Here is a 20,251-nt window from a genome sequence, read left to right as displayed (position 1 = left end):
GGCTGTGAAATCTGATGGGAAACGACCTTCAGATTCAAAAAGCTCCTGCACAAGCCCCTTCTCCCTGACAAATCAAGCCAGCAAAAAAAAAAAAGAGGAAAAACTCACCTCCTTTTGGACAACTTCAGGAGGAAAGGCCTGCTTAGAGATGACCCAAAGTGCCCGAGTGCGAGTGTTTTTGTCCGACGATGTCACAGCCACGCCATTCACCGCCGACAGCAAGTCCTGCATTTCAGCGGCTGAAAGCACAACAAACATCAGCTCCAGGTCGTTCTGCTCACTTAACACTGCTGAAGATCTGTTCATTGACAAGCATCAGTGATTTCATGCCTCAAACATTACGTTTTTGGGCGGTTTCTCTCAGAGTAAAGTAGCGAAAAAGCTCCGAATGTGTCGATATACAGGCACTGTTAATGTTGATATTGGCTTTGCAAGAATTCACAAAACCATAAAACTAGAAGGCAGCTTTAGAGTTTTTTTTTTAGAGCTATAAATTAAGTATTTAACTCTTCAAAACTTCGTGGATTTCCAGTGAATTTAGCAGCACTGCTACACTGACATAAATAAATTCATTTTAGGGTCTACAAGAGGTTTTGTCATTAAAGAAGGGAGTAAAACTGTAACTCAGTCCACAGAAATTAATAAGGTTAAACAGGACATGTAACCAGGAGGACTGATGAAGAAAACTTGTATTCCTTTAAAATTCCAAACTACTGAAGTCTGGTTTATTACAAGTCTGGGCTCTGTGGGCAAATGATCTCAAAATCAGAGAAACTTCAGGGCTAATAGGCAGCTTTTCTCAACCAGAAGTGCACACAGAAGCTGTTTGTCCTCATTCCAAACCTTCCATTGTTTTCAGGAGTTCATTATTTCTGGAGCCTGACATTCCCTAAAGAAACGAACTGTCATTTATCACCCAGTTAAAAAACGTTTTAAAGGAAAGTGAGTTATGGGGGGAAAGAAAAGGGACCACACAGGCATTATTACAGATGTCTCGTTCTCAGAGGAAATCAGGGTAAATTTGGGATAACAGGAAAGCAGAGCACACTGAAAAACTGAGTAGGAGGACCAAAAGAACCCATTTGAGGATGGCAGAGTCACAGGAAAAATGCCCCCTGCACACCCACACAGATGGTTTAGGTCAGGCTTGCCTGAGGTTGAGCTTCTCTCTAGCAAAGGTCATTCCAGAGCATTTGCCCAAGAGCGTTTACCACTCCCCAGGAGAAGGAAAAAGACAGTAACTGACTGTACACAATTTGCTCCTTGCATTTAAGCATCACCACGTGCTCCCACACCAAACAGCCACAACTCCTTGTGTGTCCCCAGAACACAACCCTGTTCCACACCACACAGGTGACACCGAGCAGCTCCCAACTGAGCTATTCCAACTGAGCTATTCCAATTGAGCTATTCCAACTGGACATGCCCAATCCCTGGAATGTGCAGCAGGGAGTGCCAGGGACCAGCCCAGCTGGACATCTGCCCTGTTCCCAACCCCCTGTGTGCTTTCTACCTGGATGCAAAGGTTGGAGTTCTCAGCAGCAAAACCTCTGCTGAAGGGGGTTTAGCACTTTCTGGGAATGCAGGTCATAAGATCTTGGATTACTCTGGATTAGTTCCATTGGAAATACCCAGCAGCCCAATATTTGGGGCTGCACTAAATGACCTTTAATGGTCTCTTCACACTCAAACCACTCCGTGATTTAACAATCAGGAATTACCAGGTAGGAGTGGAAAAAACATGGAAGAGCACTACTATGCACACCCAAATTCTACAAACCGGCTCTTCACTCTTTTTCCACCTGGACTTTTGATTACTGATTTCACAAACTTCCTTTTGGATTTCCTTTTTTCGACAGTTAATTCTATAAAATTATTTACAGAACCCAATTACTACCAGAGTATTCAGTGAAATGAAAAGTTAGCAAAACAGAACCAGTGTTAAGAGCATAAAAAATCCCCACCTTCCTCGGGCACAAGATGGAATGAGTGAACTGCTCACACTGCTCACATCAGAGACAAAGCCACTGCACCACCTGGGGACTGCAAACCTGGTCAAAACTGAACTAAATGCCAAGACAGACAAAGGAAGAGCTCCCTGTATGTATTTACACACTCAGGTTTGTTTGCTTACCAGATAATTCAGCTGTATTAGCTGAATTAAAAGTGCAGAATCCCAAGGCCTGCAGTGCTGCATTACTGAGCTCCAAGTTTGGGCTGGCAATGTGTGCCTGGAAAAAGAACACAAACCCACAAAGTCTCAGGTTCCAGGAGCAGCTGAGAAATACTGTCTTAGCTGTCTGAACACCAGCAAATTCACCCTGGTTCCCTAAATTCCAAATCAACAGGACAACGTGAGGTGCTGAAGACACTTTTGCTCTCTATTTAGACATCTTTCCTGAAGTAAATTCCTTTACTTTGGTTATGTATGTCATGGTCTATCACTGGACTCTCCAAGTGTTTTTAAATACCTAAACCACAAGTTAAAGATGGCTAGGCTCTTAACAATAATCTTCAAAAATCTTGTGAATTCTGAAGTGTTTCTAGAGGCTGGAAGATGGGGTTTGTGTGTGTGATGCTGCCTGAACACATCCAAGACCCTGAGCCTTACAAATGCCTGCTGACCTCACCTACCCAAACATGTCTTTGTTCACTCAAGTGCAGAGAACAGAATGGAAAAAACAAAACCCCTACCTTAAACACCTTGCAGAGTTGAGGAAAGTGTTTTCTGACATCTGCACCGAATGCTTTGCCTCCTTCACCACTCAGGCGACTTTCAGGAGCAGGGGGGAAAACAAACAGTATTTACAAACATAACCCACATAACTTTCCATTTCGGAGACACATTAGCCAGGATGTTTTCCTTGAAGGAAATAAACAGAACACTGGAGAAGTTAAACGGCAAAAATGTCAGTCACAACACGACCCAGCAGTAAAATACTGTGTTACAGTACAAAAGTGATTAATGACCCATTTAGTGCTTAGAGAGCATTAAAAAAGAAAAAAAATCAAGCCCTTTAATTTCTTTGTCAACTTCTATTAAAAACATTAAAAGTTAACACCCAAACTTTAAATGACTGCTGAAAAGTTACATTTAACAGAAATCTATGGGCTTAAAAAGCACACTCCTCATAACCAGCCCCAGAATTCAGGCTCCCAACCCCAGGAAAATCCTGGCTTGACAACAAGCAAGGGTGACTTTGCACACATGTGAAAAACATCCACACAGGGAATCTGTAATTGTCCTATGAAATGTTAACAATCAGTTTCCCAGAGCAAAAACCAACCACAACAAGTTCAGTCATCCTGGGGACAACCTGAGAAACCTGATGGGATTTAAGGATTAAGTCAGGACTTTTTTTTTTTTTTTCTCCTCTGTCAGTTTTTACTAAAAAGTTGTAAAAACTGGTATCTGAGTAATTACAGTTTTAAAAGTCACTACAGAACTGCAGAGCAGGAACCCATGGGAGACACTGACGGACAGAGATGGTGCCTTTGCACGTGATAAAATGGGACAGATGCAGGTGAAGGCAGGACCTGTTGGTGAAGAAGCACCTTCTGGAAAGACACGCAATTAAACCAAGGCGCGACCACTCCAAAACCCGAGAAACACAATGAAAACATCACCTCTCCAATCACAGAGCTGAAATGCAGGCCTTTTTTTTTTCCATTAAAAAAAAAGTTACTATTTCCCAATATTCCCGCACCCACCTCTGCAGATTCCCCGGGAAACGCGGGAGGGGAGGGAGGCTCTGGGATGCTCAGAGCCTGTTAAGGCAAACGAGCTCGTTCCTCCCTCCATCCTCCCTTCCTTCCCTTTCCCCATCCTCCTTTCCTTCTCTTTCCTTCTTTCAATCCTTTCTTCGCTCCTTCCTTCGAAGGATGGAGACATCCATCCATCCAACCATCCCTCCATCCATCCATCCTTCCTTCCTTCCTTCCTTCCCCTCCCTCTCTCCTCCCTCAGCCCCGCGTGTCTCCCTCGGTCTCCCCCCCGCGGCCCCGCCGCTCCCAGCCCTTCCTCCCTCATCCCAACCGAGGCCGGCGCTCCCCCGGCCCTGCCTCCCTCCTGCCCGCGGGTCAGGCCGTGCCGCGGCCCTGCCGGGTCTCTCTCTCTCCCTCTCTCCCTCTCTCTCTCCCCATGCCCGGCCGGTCCCCTCAGGCGGTGCGCGCGTGCCCCCTGCGCCCACCTGACGATGGTGAGGTGCGCGTCCGTGAGCTCTCCCGGCGGGGCGGCGGGGTCCTGCAGGGTGTGCAGCAGCGGGGCGAGGCTGGGGCCGGCGCGGGCGGTGTCGGTGGCGCTCAGGGCGGCGGTGGCGGTGCCGGTGGCGCTCAGGTTGGCGGTGTCCGGAGCGCTCATGGTGCTGGTGGTGGCGGTGGCGGCGGCGCCTCCGCCCCGCGCGCCTCCCGCGCTAAGATGGCGGAGCGCGCGGGCCCGGCGGCGCGCGCGGGCCCCGGCCAATGGGAGAGCGGCGCAGCCGTTCCCGCGCCCCGAGGAGGCTCCGCCCCTCAGCGCTGATTGGCGGGGGAGAGGCGGGAGGGGCGGGGCGAGGGGCGGGGTCTCCCCAGCGCTGAGGGCTCTCGGTCCCCGCCGCCCCCCCCTCAGCCCACACGGTGGGATCGTGGGATATCGGCGGGATAGACCTACAGGGATCACCCAGTCCGGCCCCCCGTCCCGCCCGGGACACCCCAGCGATCCCACCCTGTGCCCCAGAGCATCATCCCAACCCTCCTGCAGCTCTGGCAGCCTTGGGGCTGTGCCCACTGCCCTGGGGAGCCTGTTCAGTGCCAACCACCCTCTGGGGGAAGAACCTTTCCCTGAGATCCACCCTGAGCCTGCCGTGACACAGCTCCAGCCATTCCCTGGGGGCTGTCCCTGTCACACAGAGCTGCCCCCCGCACTGCCCTTCATGAAGAAGCTGCAGACCCCGATGAGGTCAAATCATTAATTAGTGACTGGAAATCGAACTTCCAGCCGAGCTCCAGCTCCATAAAAACCTGCCGGCATCACCTGGAATTCCCTGAGCACAGGGAGGGAGGTGACACCTGAGGGCTACGGGGGTGACTGGGAGTGAAATAGGAAATACCAGGGCTGGCAGCGGATCCCAAGTGTGGAGAATCCCTGTTTTTCAGGGATAGAGACAGCCCTGAGCAGTCACGTCGATGGCTGGACCTTCCTCACTCACCTGCACTGGTGATGCCCAGCAGGAGTGACTGTCCTGGAAAAAGTCTCTTCCCAAAATCCTGCCCCCCCTCTGGCTGCATGAGGATCTCCAGACAGGCAGGTATTCCCTGCACACCCCCGGATCTGATCCCTGCTAAGAGCAACAAACCCCAAAACTGTAAAAAATTACTCCAGGTCATAAATAAAATGTTAACAATTCTCTTCGTGCTTTTTCTCGTTCTTATTCCTTGTTAACGAGCACTACCCTGGAGAACTGGAATGGCATTTTATGTCTGTGAACACAAGGTGGCAGGATTAAAAAGCAGATTTTAGGTACGGCTACATCCCATAAATGCAGGGATACAGTATTTGTTTCCTGACGGAGCAGGAATAAAGTGCTGGAAATAACCAGGAGAGAAGCTGCAACACTGTCCTCCAGCACAGCCAAGACGCAGGATCATATTCCCAGTGAAATTACAGCAATAAAAGCTAAAAAAAATGTAATAAATTAAAAGAACTGAGAATTAAGATAAATAAAGCCAAGATAGGTTTGATTAGCTCGAGATCCTCCTCGTGGAAACTGTTTTTTGGAGGGATTCACAACGCTCCAAAGAAAATGCAATTCACAGGAAGATTTTCAGTGGACATTAGATTGGTCAAGAAGACACTCTGAGAAACAGAGGAACTCTTAAAAATTTTCCTGCTTTAAATCAAGAAAATGTGACAGAGTCTGTAAAGTTCTAAAGAAATAAAAAACAATTCATGGCAAACTCAGGACGGGATGAAAACAGAGGTAGCTTTAATGCTGCTTCAGACTGAAGTTAAAAACACGTGGAGAATGGTTGAAATTGGTCCATTTAAACCAGAACAGTCTCAAACCCGTGTAAACAACAGCAACACATCAACAGTGTCATCAGCACGTGCCAGGAACTCGGGGAGTGATTCCTCCTGATGCTTCATCTCACCAGTTTTATTCTTTATTCCAAAGTTGCCCATTTGATTCTTTTTGCTGGAATCAGAGAGGTGGAAGCACTTCAATCTCTCTTCTCTGGGTGAGGAAGCCTGACAAAAATCCATCCATCCATCTCACACCACAATCGTGATGTTGGCAGGATTGCTCCCGTGCTCTTCGTGCCACCCATAAAATCAATTTACGTGTCTTAAAAATCATCTTATTCTAAAGGCCCTTCGAGTTCAAGGAAATCAGTCAATTAAATGAATGATAATATGGGGAGGACAGGAAAAAAAAAAAAACAAAACCAAAGCAACAGTCTAAAAAATAAATATGTAGAAATCAAGAAAAATGTGGAGAGGAGAGCCTGTTGAATTTAAAAATAAGTGAAACAGTGGCACAAAAGGTTTGATGGAACAGTACAAGGAATGAGGAGAAGGAGCAGTTTATATACAAAAATAATTTTAAAATCTTTGCTGACAGATTTTTACAGTACTCGTATCCTAAAAATAGTTTTCTATTATTCATGTTAAGTACATCTTATAATTTATTTCCTAGTCTAGTTTATTAACAAAACCTGTAGAAAAGCAGGAAATACAAAGTCAGGAGGAGATGAACGAAACTTCAGCTCTCTGCAGGCACAGATCTCTGGATTGGGTTCATTCTGAGATGTGGTTCTTGACGAGTGAATGCGGTTCCTCTGCTCACAGAACACCGAATTTTCCGGACAGGTAGTTTGTTTTCCCGGGGGATGTGGCATTCCTCCCATCCCCTGCCCTGGGAGGCGTGTCCATGGTGGTGTATCTAATCTGGAACCCACCCGCAGTCACCGACGCATCTGAGAGAAACTTCAAGGTCATGACGTTGCCTGGGACGAGACAAAGAAAAACAAATTTACGTTTTGGGTGGCATAAAAAATGTGATATTTCAGGGGGGTGGGGTTTTTTTGGCTTTTTAAGTGCTCTTTGTTGCTGAAATTCTGAGCTTTTCCCAGCGATCCACCTGCTCCAGTGGAAGGTGTCCCTGCACGTGGCAGGGGTGGAAGGAGATGGGCTTTAAGGTCCCTTCCAACCCAAACCATTCATTCCAGGATTCTGTGATGTCAGGAATTCCATTTTCCTGTGTAAGGGCAGCAGGAGGCACCTCAGTACCCTCGAAAATTAGGCTGATTGACATTTATTTAGAAGGAATTGTGTTTTGTTTTATTTTTACCAGAAATAAATTACCTGTGCTGATGATGTCGTCGGGCAACTCATCTCCACAAAACCTGGGAAAAGACAGGAATGGTTCTGGTTAAAGGATCCAGGGATTGTGGCACAGAACCTGCTCCGAGCTGGGGCTCCCAGGCTCTGCTTTTCTTGGACATCAAGGGAATAAATTGATTCTAGGCGTTCAGTGTGTGTGATTTTATCTTAAATCTACTGCCTAAAGAATTTTTTAACGTTATCCCACAGTAAGGTTTGGAGGAGGGAAAAATGCAGGAAGTAATTCTCAATATACTCAGGAAGAAAATGATGCAAGACAAGAAAAAGAGGAATTTTACAGGACATTAAGTAGAAAAACAGTGGCCCAAGGCTAAGAAAGGAAGAACACTGTCAGAAAAAACCCATTTAAAATTATCTGTAGAAGCAAAACAAACAGAATATCCTTGCTTTGCTACACATGATCTGTAGGGAGGATGTGAAAAGGAGCATTAAAAGTGCCTTTTATCACTTTTTATGGTTTGGTTTTGGTTTGTTTTGTGCAGTCCTTGTACTGGAAAATCGAGGTATTTCACACTTAAACATGACTTATAAAGGTTAAGTGAAAGTATGACGTTGAAGAAAGTGAGAATGAAGCAAAGAAGGAACTAAATCTAATAAGAGAAATGAAATATAACACTTATTCTGATATTGGCCAATGTTTCACTTCTGTAGCAAATAGTAACTTAAATTAAATATATTTTTCCTATTTTAACACCTCACCTCCCTCCTTTCAGTTAAAGCAAACACAAAATGCTGTTTGAGATTCCTAAGAGTCCTTCCTGGGAAATGCTGGAGAACTGGGATAAGCAGCTGACTAAAAACTCTTGCAGCTTCCTTTCATCTGGTTAAACAAAGCAAAAAAAAAAGGGCAGAGCTCCATTCCCCCAAACTCTTAACAGGCCTGTCTTAATAATATTAAAGTCAATTGGGAAGATTAAAGTAAAGGAAAGATAAATCAGGAATTCTGGACATCTCAGCAGTGCTGGTTGGATAATGGATACATTGTCCCTCTGAAGTTCTGGGGGGAAAAAATTAACCATTTATTTGCATATTACAGCTGGCTTTGCTTTACCTGCCCACAAAGCCATTGACATCGTCGTAGCTGTCGTAGATTTCCAAGAAATCCGCCATGCAGGCAACGTCATCTTCCACGTCGAACTCCAGGAACTGCAGGTGGATCCTCTGCCCGTACTTGACCCTGATGTGCCAGTAGCAGATCTGCTCGTTTTCGTACTCATTCGGGTACCCTGGGGACTTAAACACGTGCCTGGAATCCGTGAAGACTCCCCCACACTCCTTTCCTGAGAGGGAAATAAAACCATCAGAGTTTGGGTATTCCTTCTGACTGTGGGCTGGATCTTTGGGCACTTCGACCTGGCAGACCCATAAAAAAATCCCACAGGAACATCCAGAGTGACTGAACTTCAGCACTTGGTGAGTGTCAGTCATTCCCAGCTTTTGGTAGAAGATATTTTGGAAGCAAGAGATGAGAGCCCTGAATTCAGAGGCGAAGCTTTGATTGACTTCAGTGGACTCAGGGCTGTGTGTTTTATGTCAAAGCATTTGGGATTTCTGGCTCTTTCAGGCTTTACAGCTGGACTTGCACATCACCCTGACTCTCACTTTCGGCCTTTCTTCTCCAAAAACCTCTGCAAAGAGGCTTTCTGCAAAAAGCCTTCTGAAGGCTGGTGGTCACACCCACCCATGGTGGTGTGCTCCTGTTGTTCCTGCAGCCCTTCACTCCCTTTGGGATTGTTCCCACTTGTTCCAGTTTGATTTGGGCTCCAGTAGCTGGAATGCTGCCCCCAGCTCTGGGGCTGCAGCACAGGAAAGATGAGGAGCTGTTGGAGAGAGTCCAGAGGAGCCCACAGAGATGTTCCAGGGCTGGATCCCTCTGCTCTGGAGCCAGGCTGGGACAGCTGGGGGGGATCACCTGGAGAAGAGAAGGATCCAGGGACACCTGAGAGCCCCTTGCAGGGCCTAAAGGGGCTCCAGGAGAGCTGGAGAGGGACTGGGGACAAGGCATGGAGGGACAGGACACAGGGAATGGCTTCCCACTGCCAGAGGGCAGGGACAGATGGGATTTTGGGAAGGAATTGCTGGCTGGGAGGGTGGGGAGGGGCTGGAATAGATTTCCCAGAGAAGCTGGGGCTGCCCCTGGATCCCTGGAAGTGTCCAAGGCCAGGCTGGATTTGGAGCAACCTGAGCTGGTGGAAGGTGTCCCTGCCCAGGGCAGGGGCTTGAACTGGATGATCTTTAAGGTCCCTTCCCACCCAAACCACTCTGGAATTCTGGGATTCCACGATCACTGCTGGGTGGGACGCACATTTCAAACACCAAAGAGTCCCACAAGTTCCTCCTCAGGTGACACTTTCAGCATCCTGGAGCAGAGCACAGGCTCAGTTCCACCAGAGGTTTGTCTTTGTCCCCCTGGCCCCTCAGCTGCTCCTCAGACATCCCCACCAGGCTGTGCAGAGCGTGAGCAGCAATCCTGTCAGCGGGAGAGGCTGAAGCTCTGCCGTGCTGGCAGCTCTGGTTTCCTTTTGTCCTCTGCCCAAACAGTGTTTGGACAGAAACTCCCTCCTGGCCCAGGGGAGAGGCTGACAAGGAGAAAGTCGGGCTCACATGCTGTAATTCCGAGTGCAGGAGTCTCCCCTTGGATGTGGAACATCTGGGAACGGCCCCCACCCCGCAGAGCTATTTGATGAGCGTAAACAAGGCAGGCCCTGTGAGCACAAACAAAGAGTGCACAGCTGTGCAGACGTCATGGAAACTCCAGCTCTGGCTGTGCCAGGCATGGCAGGACACTGGGAGCAGGGGGACAGCCAGGTTAGGCTCTGCTTTCCTTCTTGCTGCCTGCTTTTTCCAGCTTCCCTGCTACATGAGGTGATGCCAAGCTAATCCGTAACAGTGGCCCTGTGGATGTTGGAGTCACCTCCTGGGGTGAGGTCTTGTCACTCATGTTTGTCACCTCTCCAGATCTGCTTTGGAGATTCGTTTTTCTCCATCTCATTACAGACACACACACAGGGCACTGCTGGGATCTGGATCCGTCAGGGTTGCAGTCAGAGGATCATGGAATCACAGAATGGGTTGGGTGGGAAAGGACCTTAAAGCCCATCCAGTTCCACCCCGACACCTTCCACCAGCCCAGGGTGCTCCAACCTGGCTGTGGACGCTTCCAGGGATCCAGGGGCAGCCACAGCTTCTCTGCCCAACCTGTGCCAGGCCCTCATCACCCTCCCAGCCAGCAATTCCTTCCTAAGAGAAATTCCTAAGGTGCCAGTCCCGGACATGACATTCGTTTTCAGAACTTTTCCTACCTCAGCCACAAAAAAGAAGGAATAAAGGTTAACACTGAATTAAACTTATCCACGGGAAAAATACCTGGGAAATGGTTCCCACGTGAAACACCTCAGATTGCTGAAATGGAACTGGAGGTTCAGCAGGACAGAGGCAGGGGCTGCTCTGCACTCACCGTGGGGGTTGTAGCAGTAGGCGTCCCACCTCTCGCTCCGGTTGAGGCGAATCCCGTAGTCAACAATTCCCGTCCTCCCAAAGCCACAGTTGGCTCCAGCTTTTACTATGGGATAACCAACCCTGCCCTTGGCCATCCAGCCGGCAGCACACACGTGGAAACCTGCAGCAGGGAGAGGAAAATGCCACATGGACGGGATCAATCAATCCCAGGCCGGGAACGCTGCTTGTCCTTCAGCTAAGCCTTACTCGGGCTGATGACTCAACGACCTGGGTGGAATTGGCCTGGTGGAAACTGAGCTCCAGGAAAGAAGAGGACTTTGAGAGGATCATTTTAAACACAGAGTATAAAATTGCATTGTGTTCTTCACAAAGTGTCATTACTGGGGCTTTGTTTGAGGACGAAAATCAAACCCAGATGGGCTGCATAGCTGCCCAAGCAGTCAGCCTGAAGTGCTCTACCAGCACTTGTAATCAAATTATACATTGGATGAGTTGTCTGAGAGTGTTCTTTGTTTCCCTTTTGAAGTCACACAAATTTACTCAGTCAGCTCTGAGGAGTCCCCAGCGAGGAGTTCTGAGCATGAATAAAACACTCCATACAGAACACAGCTAAAACCCTGCAGTACTCATTTAAAACACTTTCAATTTAAATTTAAACACCTGAAATGCCTCGAGCACTTCTTGCCAAACTGAAAGATCCTGTTAATGCATTTTGGGGCTGGGAACTTAAACCCAATGGGCAATGAATGCAACCTTGTTCCCTGGCTGGTGGAGGCCAATCCAGTGCTTGCACTGAGAGGAAATGGAACATTTTTGTGGCATCTTTGGGCTCTGAGCTGCTCAGAGAGACAAAAGCAACCCTTTCACAAGTGTGCTGGTGCTGAGAGCCAGTTCTGACTCAACAGCAGAGCGAGAAAATGTCTGGAGTGGAGGATATTTCCCATTGTTTTCCCAATGCTCTGAATGAATGGATAATTTCTTATTAGGAATCATCTGGAAATACAGTAGAGCCCTCACCCAGCTCCACTTCTTACTCCAAGCACACACAACTCACTTTCTCCCAGAGCAAATATGGCTGGAATAAAAATCTTGATGAAAACAAGGGATTGACCTATTGGAATGATTCCAGAGGAAGGCACGGAGCTGCTCCCAGGGCTGGAGCCCCTCTGCTCTGGAGCCAGGCTGGGAGAGCTGGGGGGGATTCACCTGGAGAAGAGAAGGATCCAGGGACACCTGAGAGCCCCTTGCAGGGCCTAAAGGGGCTCCAGGAGAGCTGGAGAGGGACTGGGGACAAGGGATGGAGGGACAGGACACAGGGAATGGCTTTAGGCTGAAGGAGGGTTGTTTCAGATGGGATATTGGGAAGGAATTCCTGACTGGGAGGGTGGGGAGGCCCTGGCACCGCTCACACTCCAGTTACCAAGGTGGGAAATTGGAATCAACCTGAGCAAAAATCCAGGGATTTCCACATCAGTCGGTGCCCGAATTCACAACAGACACCACAATCCACAACTGACAACCCCGAACGAGGGCTGTGAGAAGCCAAGCTCCAGGAGTTTTCCATGATTTTTTTTCCATACCTATTTTCCGGGCCGCCTCCAGCTGCTGGTACGTGGCCAGGTGTCCTCCCTCGTACTCGCACACGGCCTTGGCCTCGGCGTAGGTGAGCTGGTACTTCCCGGAGCGCGATTCCCGGTGGTACACGCCGGCTGCCCGCTCTGTGGGAATGAAGATTGGGATCATGGATTCACATGGATTCAGTCTCACATCTCAGCCCTCCCACCTCCAGCAGCGAGGCCTCAACGTGGGGTTCCACCTCCTTCTTCTGCCAGGTGGGAAGAGGAGCCAAAGGTCCAGCTGCCAGATGTGGGGCTCGGGGAGTGCCGGGAAAACACTTCCCTCCCATCCCTCCCCATCCTTCCCAAAGGTTGGGTTTGTTTGGGAGAAGTTTTTAACAACAGAGCTTGGAGAATTTTTGAACGGCAGTAGATCAACAAAGGCCGGGCAGGACTCCCCTGGGCCGAGGGTGAGGGCAGTTTTTGGGAACGCCGGGTGTCAGCACCCCCGGGGCTGTGGATCCTGCCTCGTTCCCGGGAAGTTCCTCCTGGATCGCTATCACAGCATCCCTCTGGCTGCAGCTTGAAGAGCCTTTGGAAGATGAATCAGAGCTTTGTTTCGAGTCTCCAGAGAAGTTAAATCAGAGCTACTTGGATCGAGGAGAGGCGGGAATGAAAGGGGAGAAAAACGCGAAGTAAAAATATCTGAGCGTGTGTCACCGAGGGCAGGGCCGGAACAATCCCTGGCTGACATTTCTGCTGCGCACAAAATTCATACATTTCCTTCAGTTTTTCTTTTTTTATTTTTTTTTCTTTGCTGGTGCAAATATGATGAAAAGCAGCTTTCCAGGGAAACCTGGAAACTGCCAGCCCTGCTCTGAGTTTTATAATCTCTTCATGTTGCACTCGCCTGGTGCCATATGTGTGGAAAACTGCCTGCAGATTTAATCTGAGCCGTGGTTTTGTTTAGGCCTCTCTCCTATATTTAGGATAATCTGGGAGATGTGGCTGTTTGGAGCTATCACTACAAAAAAAAAAAGAAAAAAAAAAGATGGAAAACAGGGAGCACTTTTACAGTAGTTATTGGTGCCATGGGAAAAGAAGGATGTCTTTTTTAGGGATATATTTGGAGTCAGCAGTTTTGGCTGGGTTAGGGTGGTTGTTAGAGAGCCCTGGTCACCACTGAATTGTGGTTAATGGTGAGATCCCTCAATAGACATGGAGTGACGTTGGCCAGGGTGGTTTTTGGACCTGCTGTCACTGGCCCCGTGCCCAGAGAAATAAATTATATTGCTGACAGCAGTCTCAGAAGAGCCAGAGCTGCTTTCCGGAACATCACTGGGAATATCAGTGGCATGGGCACGGGATAACGGATCCTCCCTGGAAAAACCCTTCTGAAGAAGCCAGTTTTATTGCAAAGAAGAGCCATAACAACTCCCAGCTGTGAAACAGTGGTGTGTTATATTAACAAAGCCCCATTTTAATTAAGGATTTATTCCTAGGAAGTATTGCTTTTCATTGCCTCAACAGCCTGTCATGTCTAAGCCCGTGGTAAGTGCTGATAAATCAGCTCGCTGCTGCTGTGGGCAGGGTTGTGTTGGACTCAGAATGCAGCAGTGGGAAATGGGGGACAACCTGGAATACCAGTTAGTGATCACTGAGCTGCCAGGGAAGGGAACTGAGGGGTGAATTGGAATGTACAGATTGTATCCCACCTTCACCACTCACAGAGCACCCGAATTCTGAGGTCAGGCACCTTTGCCAAATGAGCCGGAACAAGAGGTGTCTTCGAGCTCATTGCCACTGGTCTTTGCTGGTAAAACCTCCCAATCCTCTGGCTGCCACCTCTGAAAGTCCCATCCTGTCCCTGGATGCACCACCAGGGGTGTGGCGGGATTCTCGTCACTCCCTGTATAAACTTCCCGTTTTCAGCTGGCTTTTTCACCTGGTGATACTGTTTTCAAATCTCAGCCCTCTAGAGGTATCTCCCCTCACTTACTGCTGAAATGTCACTGTGGACAGGCATCGTATTTTTCAGAATATTGCTGGGAAGTTCTGCTCCCCACAGGGGCGGCAAGGGCTGGCACCACCAGCAGCACCACCAAATCTTCCCCCAACACCCTGGTGAGTGTTGTCACCCTGCAATCTGCAGCTCCCTCTCTGTTATTCCTTTGGAAAGTGGCAAAAATAGCCTCTGGAAAACCAGACCACACACATGGACTCCCACAGGCGTCGGGATTTGCTGCTGGCTCCGTGTGTCCCAGTTTAAAGCATTCCCTAATTAACTGATTGGATCTTCCACTGGCAGCTTTTTGCTCTCCCCCCACCCCAGTACATCAGGGCCTGTGCAGACAGACAAAGTGCCTCATCAAACACAGAGCCAGGCAAAGCACCAGGATTATTAACTGTTCATTGACACATTTATGTCTCTGAATGTATATATTTATGTAAGGTATTCACAAGCAGGCAGGAGAACTCACTGGAATTGCTCTTCATGGAAGTGGGACCACATCCACGCAGATAAACCTGCAAGCACAAGCACGTGCCCCCCACTGCCAAAGGGCCAGGGGGTCCACGTGTTTCTTCCAGTTCCCATTTCCTAAAATCCCTCCTTGGAGCCCAGGGACAGAGGGGTCCTGCCAGGACAGGGAGCCCCCACTCACCCCCAGCAGCAGGAGGTGGGGAAATGAAGCCAAATCCTTCTGCACAGACACAAACAGCACGAAATTTGGGCTACTGAAGTCTTCACAATATGCAGGGAACAAACATTAAATAATGAATAAAAAGGAATATTTAGCTTTTATGCAGAGCTCTCGGCATGGACCTCTGAAAAATACACATGGTCAAACTCAGAGAACTCCACCAAACGGGGCAGGAAAAGCCCCTAAACCACCCTGACATGTGGAGTGGGAATGGGGATGGAATTCTGAGCACAGAGTGCTGGAAAACCTACCCTGTGGCACCACGAACTGGAGCTGGAATAAGGATGTAAGAACTGTCCCAACCCTCCCATCAGCGGACAATAAACCAGCAACACCAACATTCCATTCCCACAGGGAACGCATTCCCAGGGAGGTGGTGGAGGCAGCTGCAGCAGGACTGCCCTGCACAGCCTGACCGAGAAACAGGAGATGTTTGTGAGGAGAGAAAAGGTAGGACGTGAGCGTTTCCAGGCTGCAGGAATTCAGGATTTTACAGCTGTGCTTATGATTTGCTGGGGAAAAAAAAAAAAAAAAAGGGAAGATGGAAATCTCCCTACATTTTCAGTTTGGTGCTTTGACAGAAGAGGAGATCAGCAAAGCTCAGGTGAAGGTGAGATTGGGGTGACTTGTTTTACTGTTCAAGTTACCCATTTTTTCTCTTTATAAAATACACAGAAGCCTGAACTGGATGTCTGTGATTCTGCCAAATTTTTTTTTCATTTCTATACAATGTCACTGAATTCCATTGGTAATTCAATTTGAGTTCCACTGCAATCATATTATTGTGGTAGTTACACCAGATAGTGCATTTCGAGTTTGGTTTTATTCAGAACAAGTCATCAATTTTCCCTCCCTGGTTTATTTTAACTGACTCTCGTGGCAAATGCTTAGAGGTGCAGCAAGCCAGAATTTTGCTGTGCGTTCCAGTTAACACTCAGCTGCTCCATTTTTTAGAAGTTGAGATGTTTTTTCTTCAATTTGACTGCGATTCATGAAACTGCTGAAGTGAGTGATCAGTGCTATCCCAAATTTGCATTTATGCTGTTGGAGCCCCTAAAGCTCCGACCTGGCTGGATATGACACCTACAGATACACCAGTATTTGCAAATAAAACACCCAGGACCCATTCCCTGCCCATGAGGAATGTGTGTGAGACTCTTCCCCATCGTCAGGGTGGTCTCACCTGACACTCAACTTCTCTGCCTTGGCCACCGAGGCTTAACAAACCCTCAGCCCTCCTTATCTCCTGGGTCTCCTAACTGTTATTCCAGCCAGGAACAAAAACTTCTGCTCATTTCCCACACAAACCTTCCCTTTGTCATCCTGTTTTTGAACAGCAGCCACTGGAGGTGGAACCTGAAGCTGCCTTGGAGCTCCCCCCTGGCTGTGGGACACAGGAGGAACATCCCAAGCTCAGGAGGGGAGAGGAGTCATTAAAAATGGGCAGTCAAATGGAAATACAGATAATTTCTGGCTCTCATTTGTGTTCCTGGTGGTTTACATGGTCCCCTGGGAGGGGCTGGAGCCACGTGGGTGCTGCACCAGCTGCCAGAGCGTGGTCCTGGTCCCTCCTGGGGCATCTGAGCACAACAGAAACACAGGGATTCCCTAAAATCCTCACAGAATCACACAGCATTCTGCAGAGGAGAAGGGATTTGTAAGCATTTGTCAATAAAACAGAGCACTCAGTGCATGCCTTTATTTTGGCATCCTTTGTGTGACTCCACTCTAAGTAAGTTTTCCTGTTGTCCTGGATAATTATAAAGATCTCTAAAAGAACCTCAGAGCTGTTTAAACCCACTTGAGGTCCAAGAATACCCTTCCCACAGCATTTTTTTTCTCTCTTGCCCTTTGGAAATCTCCTGTGCCCTGTTAAATGATGTGAGCAAACCCATGGCCAAAAACACAGACATTTCTGTGCTTTTCTAGAAACCTTGGAAATATCACCACTATTATTTCCAGACCATTTAGTTTCATATGCAGGACCCCAGGCATGTGAAGTATGTTCATGCAGAAAGCAATTCATTCCTTTGGCAAATGTTTCTTTTCTTTCCAGACCCCTTTTTACTCTATTAGAAGCCACTGCTGTTTAGTGCAGTTTTCACCTCATGCTGCAGGAAAAACACATTTGGATAAATATTCCATCCTTAGCTTTTCAGAGAAACGGCAAAACAGCAAGAATGTAAAAACTTCTACCCACCACTCAGCTCAGATGGTTTCAGGAATTGCAGGGCAGGATTTTTGCTGATTGATAGCGATGCCCAGCTCAGCTTTGTGGTGCTGCTGGACAAACACAGCGGCTCCTGCAGCAAAACGTTCCCGAGGGAGCGAAGTTATTCCTTACCCAACCAGATGGAGTTGTGCAGCACTCCATCCTTGAAGCCCCACGCTCCAGCCTCGTCCCACAGCAGGGCAGAGAAGAGGATCAGGGCAATCATCTCCTGGGCAGGCTCAGGCTGTAAATATTCCCCGGTCGAACGCTCCGGGCCGGCTCTGGCTCGGTGCTCCTGGAACATCTGCGAGCCAGACCTTAAATAGCACGTTGAGCTGTGAGGTCAGTGGGGCTGCTCCAATTGTGCTGCTGCAGTTCTTACACAATGAACTGTGGTGTCTGCAGTCGCCCATGTGACTCACTTTTGGCTCTCTGCGTTCCCAGCCTGTCCAAGAATCCATTCTGTCCCTCACTACTGTGGCACACACGGCCACTCTCCGAGCCAAAGGCTCTTCATTCTCGCTGCCTTCAGATTCCATAAAATAAAACTCAGAGCCAGTCTGTCTGTGCTCCCAGTCACACCACTTACAGCACCTGAGAGATCACACTCTCTCTCATTCCCCTTTAAACACTCTGCCCTTCTGTAAATAATTTGGATTTAATTTCACCCGATCAATGGAAAAACGTCAGGAGAAGGTTTTGCACTGACTGTTCGAGTTCAGCTTCCCCACACGGAATCTGTCACTGCAAATCAACCTCCCGGATCAGCACAAAGCTGCAAGTGTCAAAAACAGATGCTCTTTGCTCTGCAAAGTGGGAAATAAAGCTCAAAACTTCCCCTCCAAACCACAGTTGAAAGGCTGAATCACGGCGTGACAGCTGTCTGCTCGTCTTCCCTTCTGGCTGCCAGTGAATCCTGCAGCTGCTCCTCGTGGGTGAGTGGGAGAGAGGAGAGGGGGCAGGATGAGAGTATGGAAAAGGAGCTGGTGCTCCACACTCCTGAGCAGCCCTTGGAAAAACTCTGCAGTTGTGATAACACTGAGTCAGGAGCTACGGACAGAGACAGGACAACGATTGTGCCAACAATCAGACTACAGGAGGTGGAAAGGGTGGAGGTGGCTGGGCCCACTCAAAAATGTTTTAGCACAGATGACTGGAGGTGAGGAAGATTCTGCATCACTCCAGGCTTAGAGTGAGGGAAGCCTGGTTACACTGGACACAACACTCACACACATGTTCCTCCCACCTGAACTCGGACAGATGCCGAAGGGAAAAGCTGTTGGGAAACAGAGCTGAGGGAATGAAAAGGCCCCTTCCACCAAAATTCCAGTGTCTAGGCCTGTCCCTCTCCAGCTCTCACTGGTGGGAGCAGATCTGCTCTTCCAGTGAGGTTCCCCTACGTGCACACAGTGGGGTCAGCTGGTCCAAACTCACAGAGGATGCTGGGACAGGGACTGATCCAGGGACTGATCCAGGGACTGATCCAGGGACTGATCCAGGCACTGCCAGTTTGTTGGGAAACATTCATGGCATCCTCTGGAAACCTGGAAACAATAAAAGAGGCAGGAGGGGAGGGATGGAAACCAAGGGAAAGGGAAAATTCAACAGTAATATAATTTACTGGTAATCTGAAAAGAGAAAATTCCTGGTTCAGACGGAGAGAAAGGAGCGTGATGTGATGTCTGTCCTTGCACAGGACACCTTTTCTCTGTGCCACTCCATGAGAATCCCTCTGGCTGGTACTGCAATGGGAGTTGGTATTAGTGGTCTATCAGAGCCAACTGTCCATGCCACAGGAATTGCTCCGTCCTTGGGAGGTGGGTGCCAGTCACAAAATCACCTATTCCTAAGAGCAAGGAGTGCAAACCATGGAGATGATTTGTCACAGACTGACACAGTGAAATCATTAAGAAAGATGCTCATGCAGTAGTAAATAAAAAATACTCTTTGCTGAAGTGAACCGTTAATGGGGAAAGGCCTCAGCTGGAAAAAGCAACTTAATAAATAAAGGGCATAAAGCAGCAAACAGTGTTTGAGAGCAGCTCTTCATCTGTGCAAGGTCTGATGTTTGGGTGAATACAGAGTCCAGGGGAGCTGGGGGCGGGGCGGGCTCTGCTCCCAGGGAACAGGGACAGGAGGAGAGGGAACGGCCTCAGGCTGTGCCAGGGGAGGGGCAGGTGGGACATCAGCAGGAATTTCTCCTGGAAAGGGTGGTCAGGCACTGGCACAGCTGCCCAGGGAGGTTTGGAGTGCCCAGCCCTGGAGGTGTCCAAGGCAGGCCTGGCCGTGGCACTCAGTGCTCTGGGCTGGGGACAAGGTGGGGATGGGGCACAGGGGGATCCATGGGCTGGGAGGGCTTTTCCAGCCTCAGGGATTCCTGGGATTCTACCAAAAGCTCTGCAGGGTTCAGTAAATGGTTTAGAGTGAGGAGGAACTGTTTTGCAGTGCCAGTGAAGTGGCACCTCCAGACCTGCCCTGCACATCTGCCCCTCCAGTGAGCTGGAAAGTTTTCACCTGCAAATCCCAGCAGAGCCAGGATATTCCACAGCTGGCCACAGGCACTGGGAGACATTCAGCTGACATTCTTTAGCTTTCTTCCAAGTTTTCCACATTTAAATACGTACCAGACAAATCTTATATAAATTGAAGGGAAAGGGGGGCTTTCCTTAACTCTTCCTGAACTCTTTCCTTAACTCTTCGCTTGTTTCTTCTTTTTTCTTCAGCAAAGCACCAGGATTTTTAGTGCCTCTTTGTAGCAGGAAAATTATGTTACAACTGTAATTGTACCTTTAGGTCTCTCCTTAAAAATCGTGCTCTTTCCATCTTTCCTGTAGGTCGTATTTTCAAGACCCTGGACTATTCCTGATCCTCTCCCTGTTGTCTTCCCAGGTGTCCTCCATCCTTCTGCAAGTGCCAACAAAAGACTCCACGGTGACAGCAC

At 48.6% G+C, this 20,251-nt stretch overlaps 2 protein-coding genes across 2 annotated transcripts in view; both read right to left on the bottom strand.

The window, feature by feature from the left end:
• The window catches only part of RIF1 (replication timing regulatory factor 1), a 32,629-nt gene extending 28,269 nt beyond the window's left edge, over window positions 1-4,360 (bottom strand). The window contains exons 1-4 of the mRNA XM_027908312.1: window positions 4,191-4,360; window positions 2,695-2,773; window positions 2,135-2,231; window positions 109-239 (exon numbers count right to left, since the gene is read on the bottom strand). Coding sequence (XP_027764113.1) covers window positions 109-239; window positions 2,135-2,231; window positions 2,695-2,773; window positions 4,191-4,360 — 477 coding nt within the window. The remainder of the gene's footprint in view (window positions 1-108; window positions 240-2,134; window positions 2,232-2,694; window positions 2,774-4,190) is intronic.
• Window positions 4,361-6,520: 2,160 nt separating this feature from the next.
• On the bottom strand, window positions 6,521-18,375 carry TNFAIP6 (TNF alpha induced protein 6). Its single transcript, XM_027908315.1, has 6 exons — window positions 17,443-18,375; window positions 12,421-12,558; window positions 10,839-11,000; window positions 8,433-8,661; window positions 7,343-7,383; window positions 6,521-6,984 (listed from the first exon to the last, which is right to left on the bottom strand). Exons 1-6 carry the CDS (start codon window positions 17,612-17,614, stop codon window positions 6,821-6,823), a joined length of 906 nt encoding a protein of 301 aa, XP_027764116.1. The 5' UTR covers window positions 17,615-18,375; the 3' UTR covers window positions 6,521-6,820.
• Window positions 18,376-20,251: the final 1,876 nt, after the last annotated feature.

This window comes from Empidonax traillii, unplaced genomic scaffold (assembly GCF_003031625.1).
Source record: "Empidonax traillii isolate 1590-97213 ecotype Southwest subspecies unplaced genomic scaffold, ASM303162v1 scaffold1677:size138040, whole genome shotgun sequence".
NCBI lineage: Eukaryota > Metazoa > Chordata > Aves > Passeriformes > Tyrannidae > Empidonax > Empidonax traillii.
The sequence above is the reverse complement of the archived record's forward strand: the minus strand, read 5'-3'. Positions and strand labels throughout refer to the sequence as shown.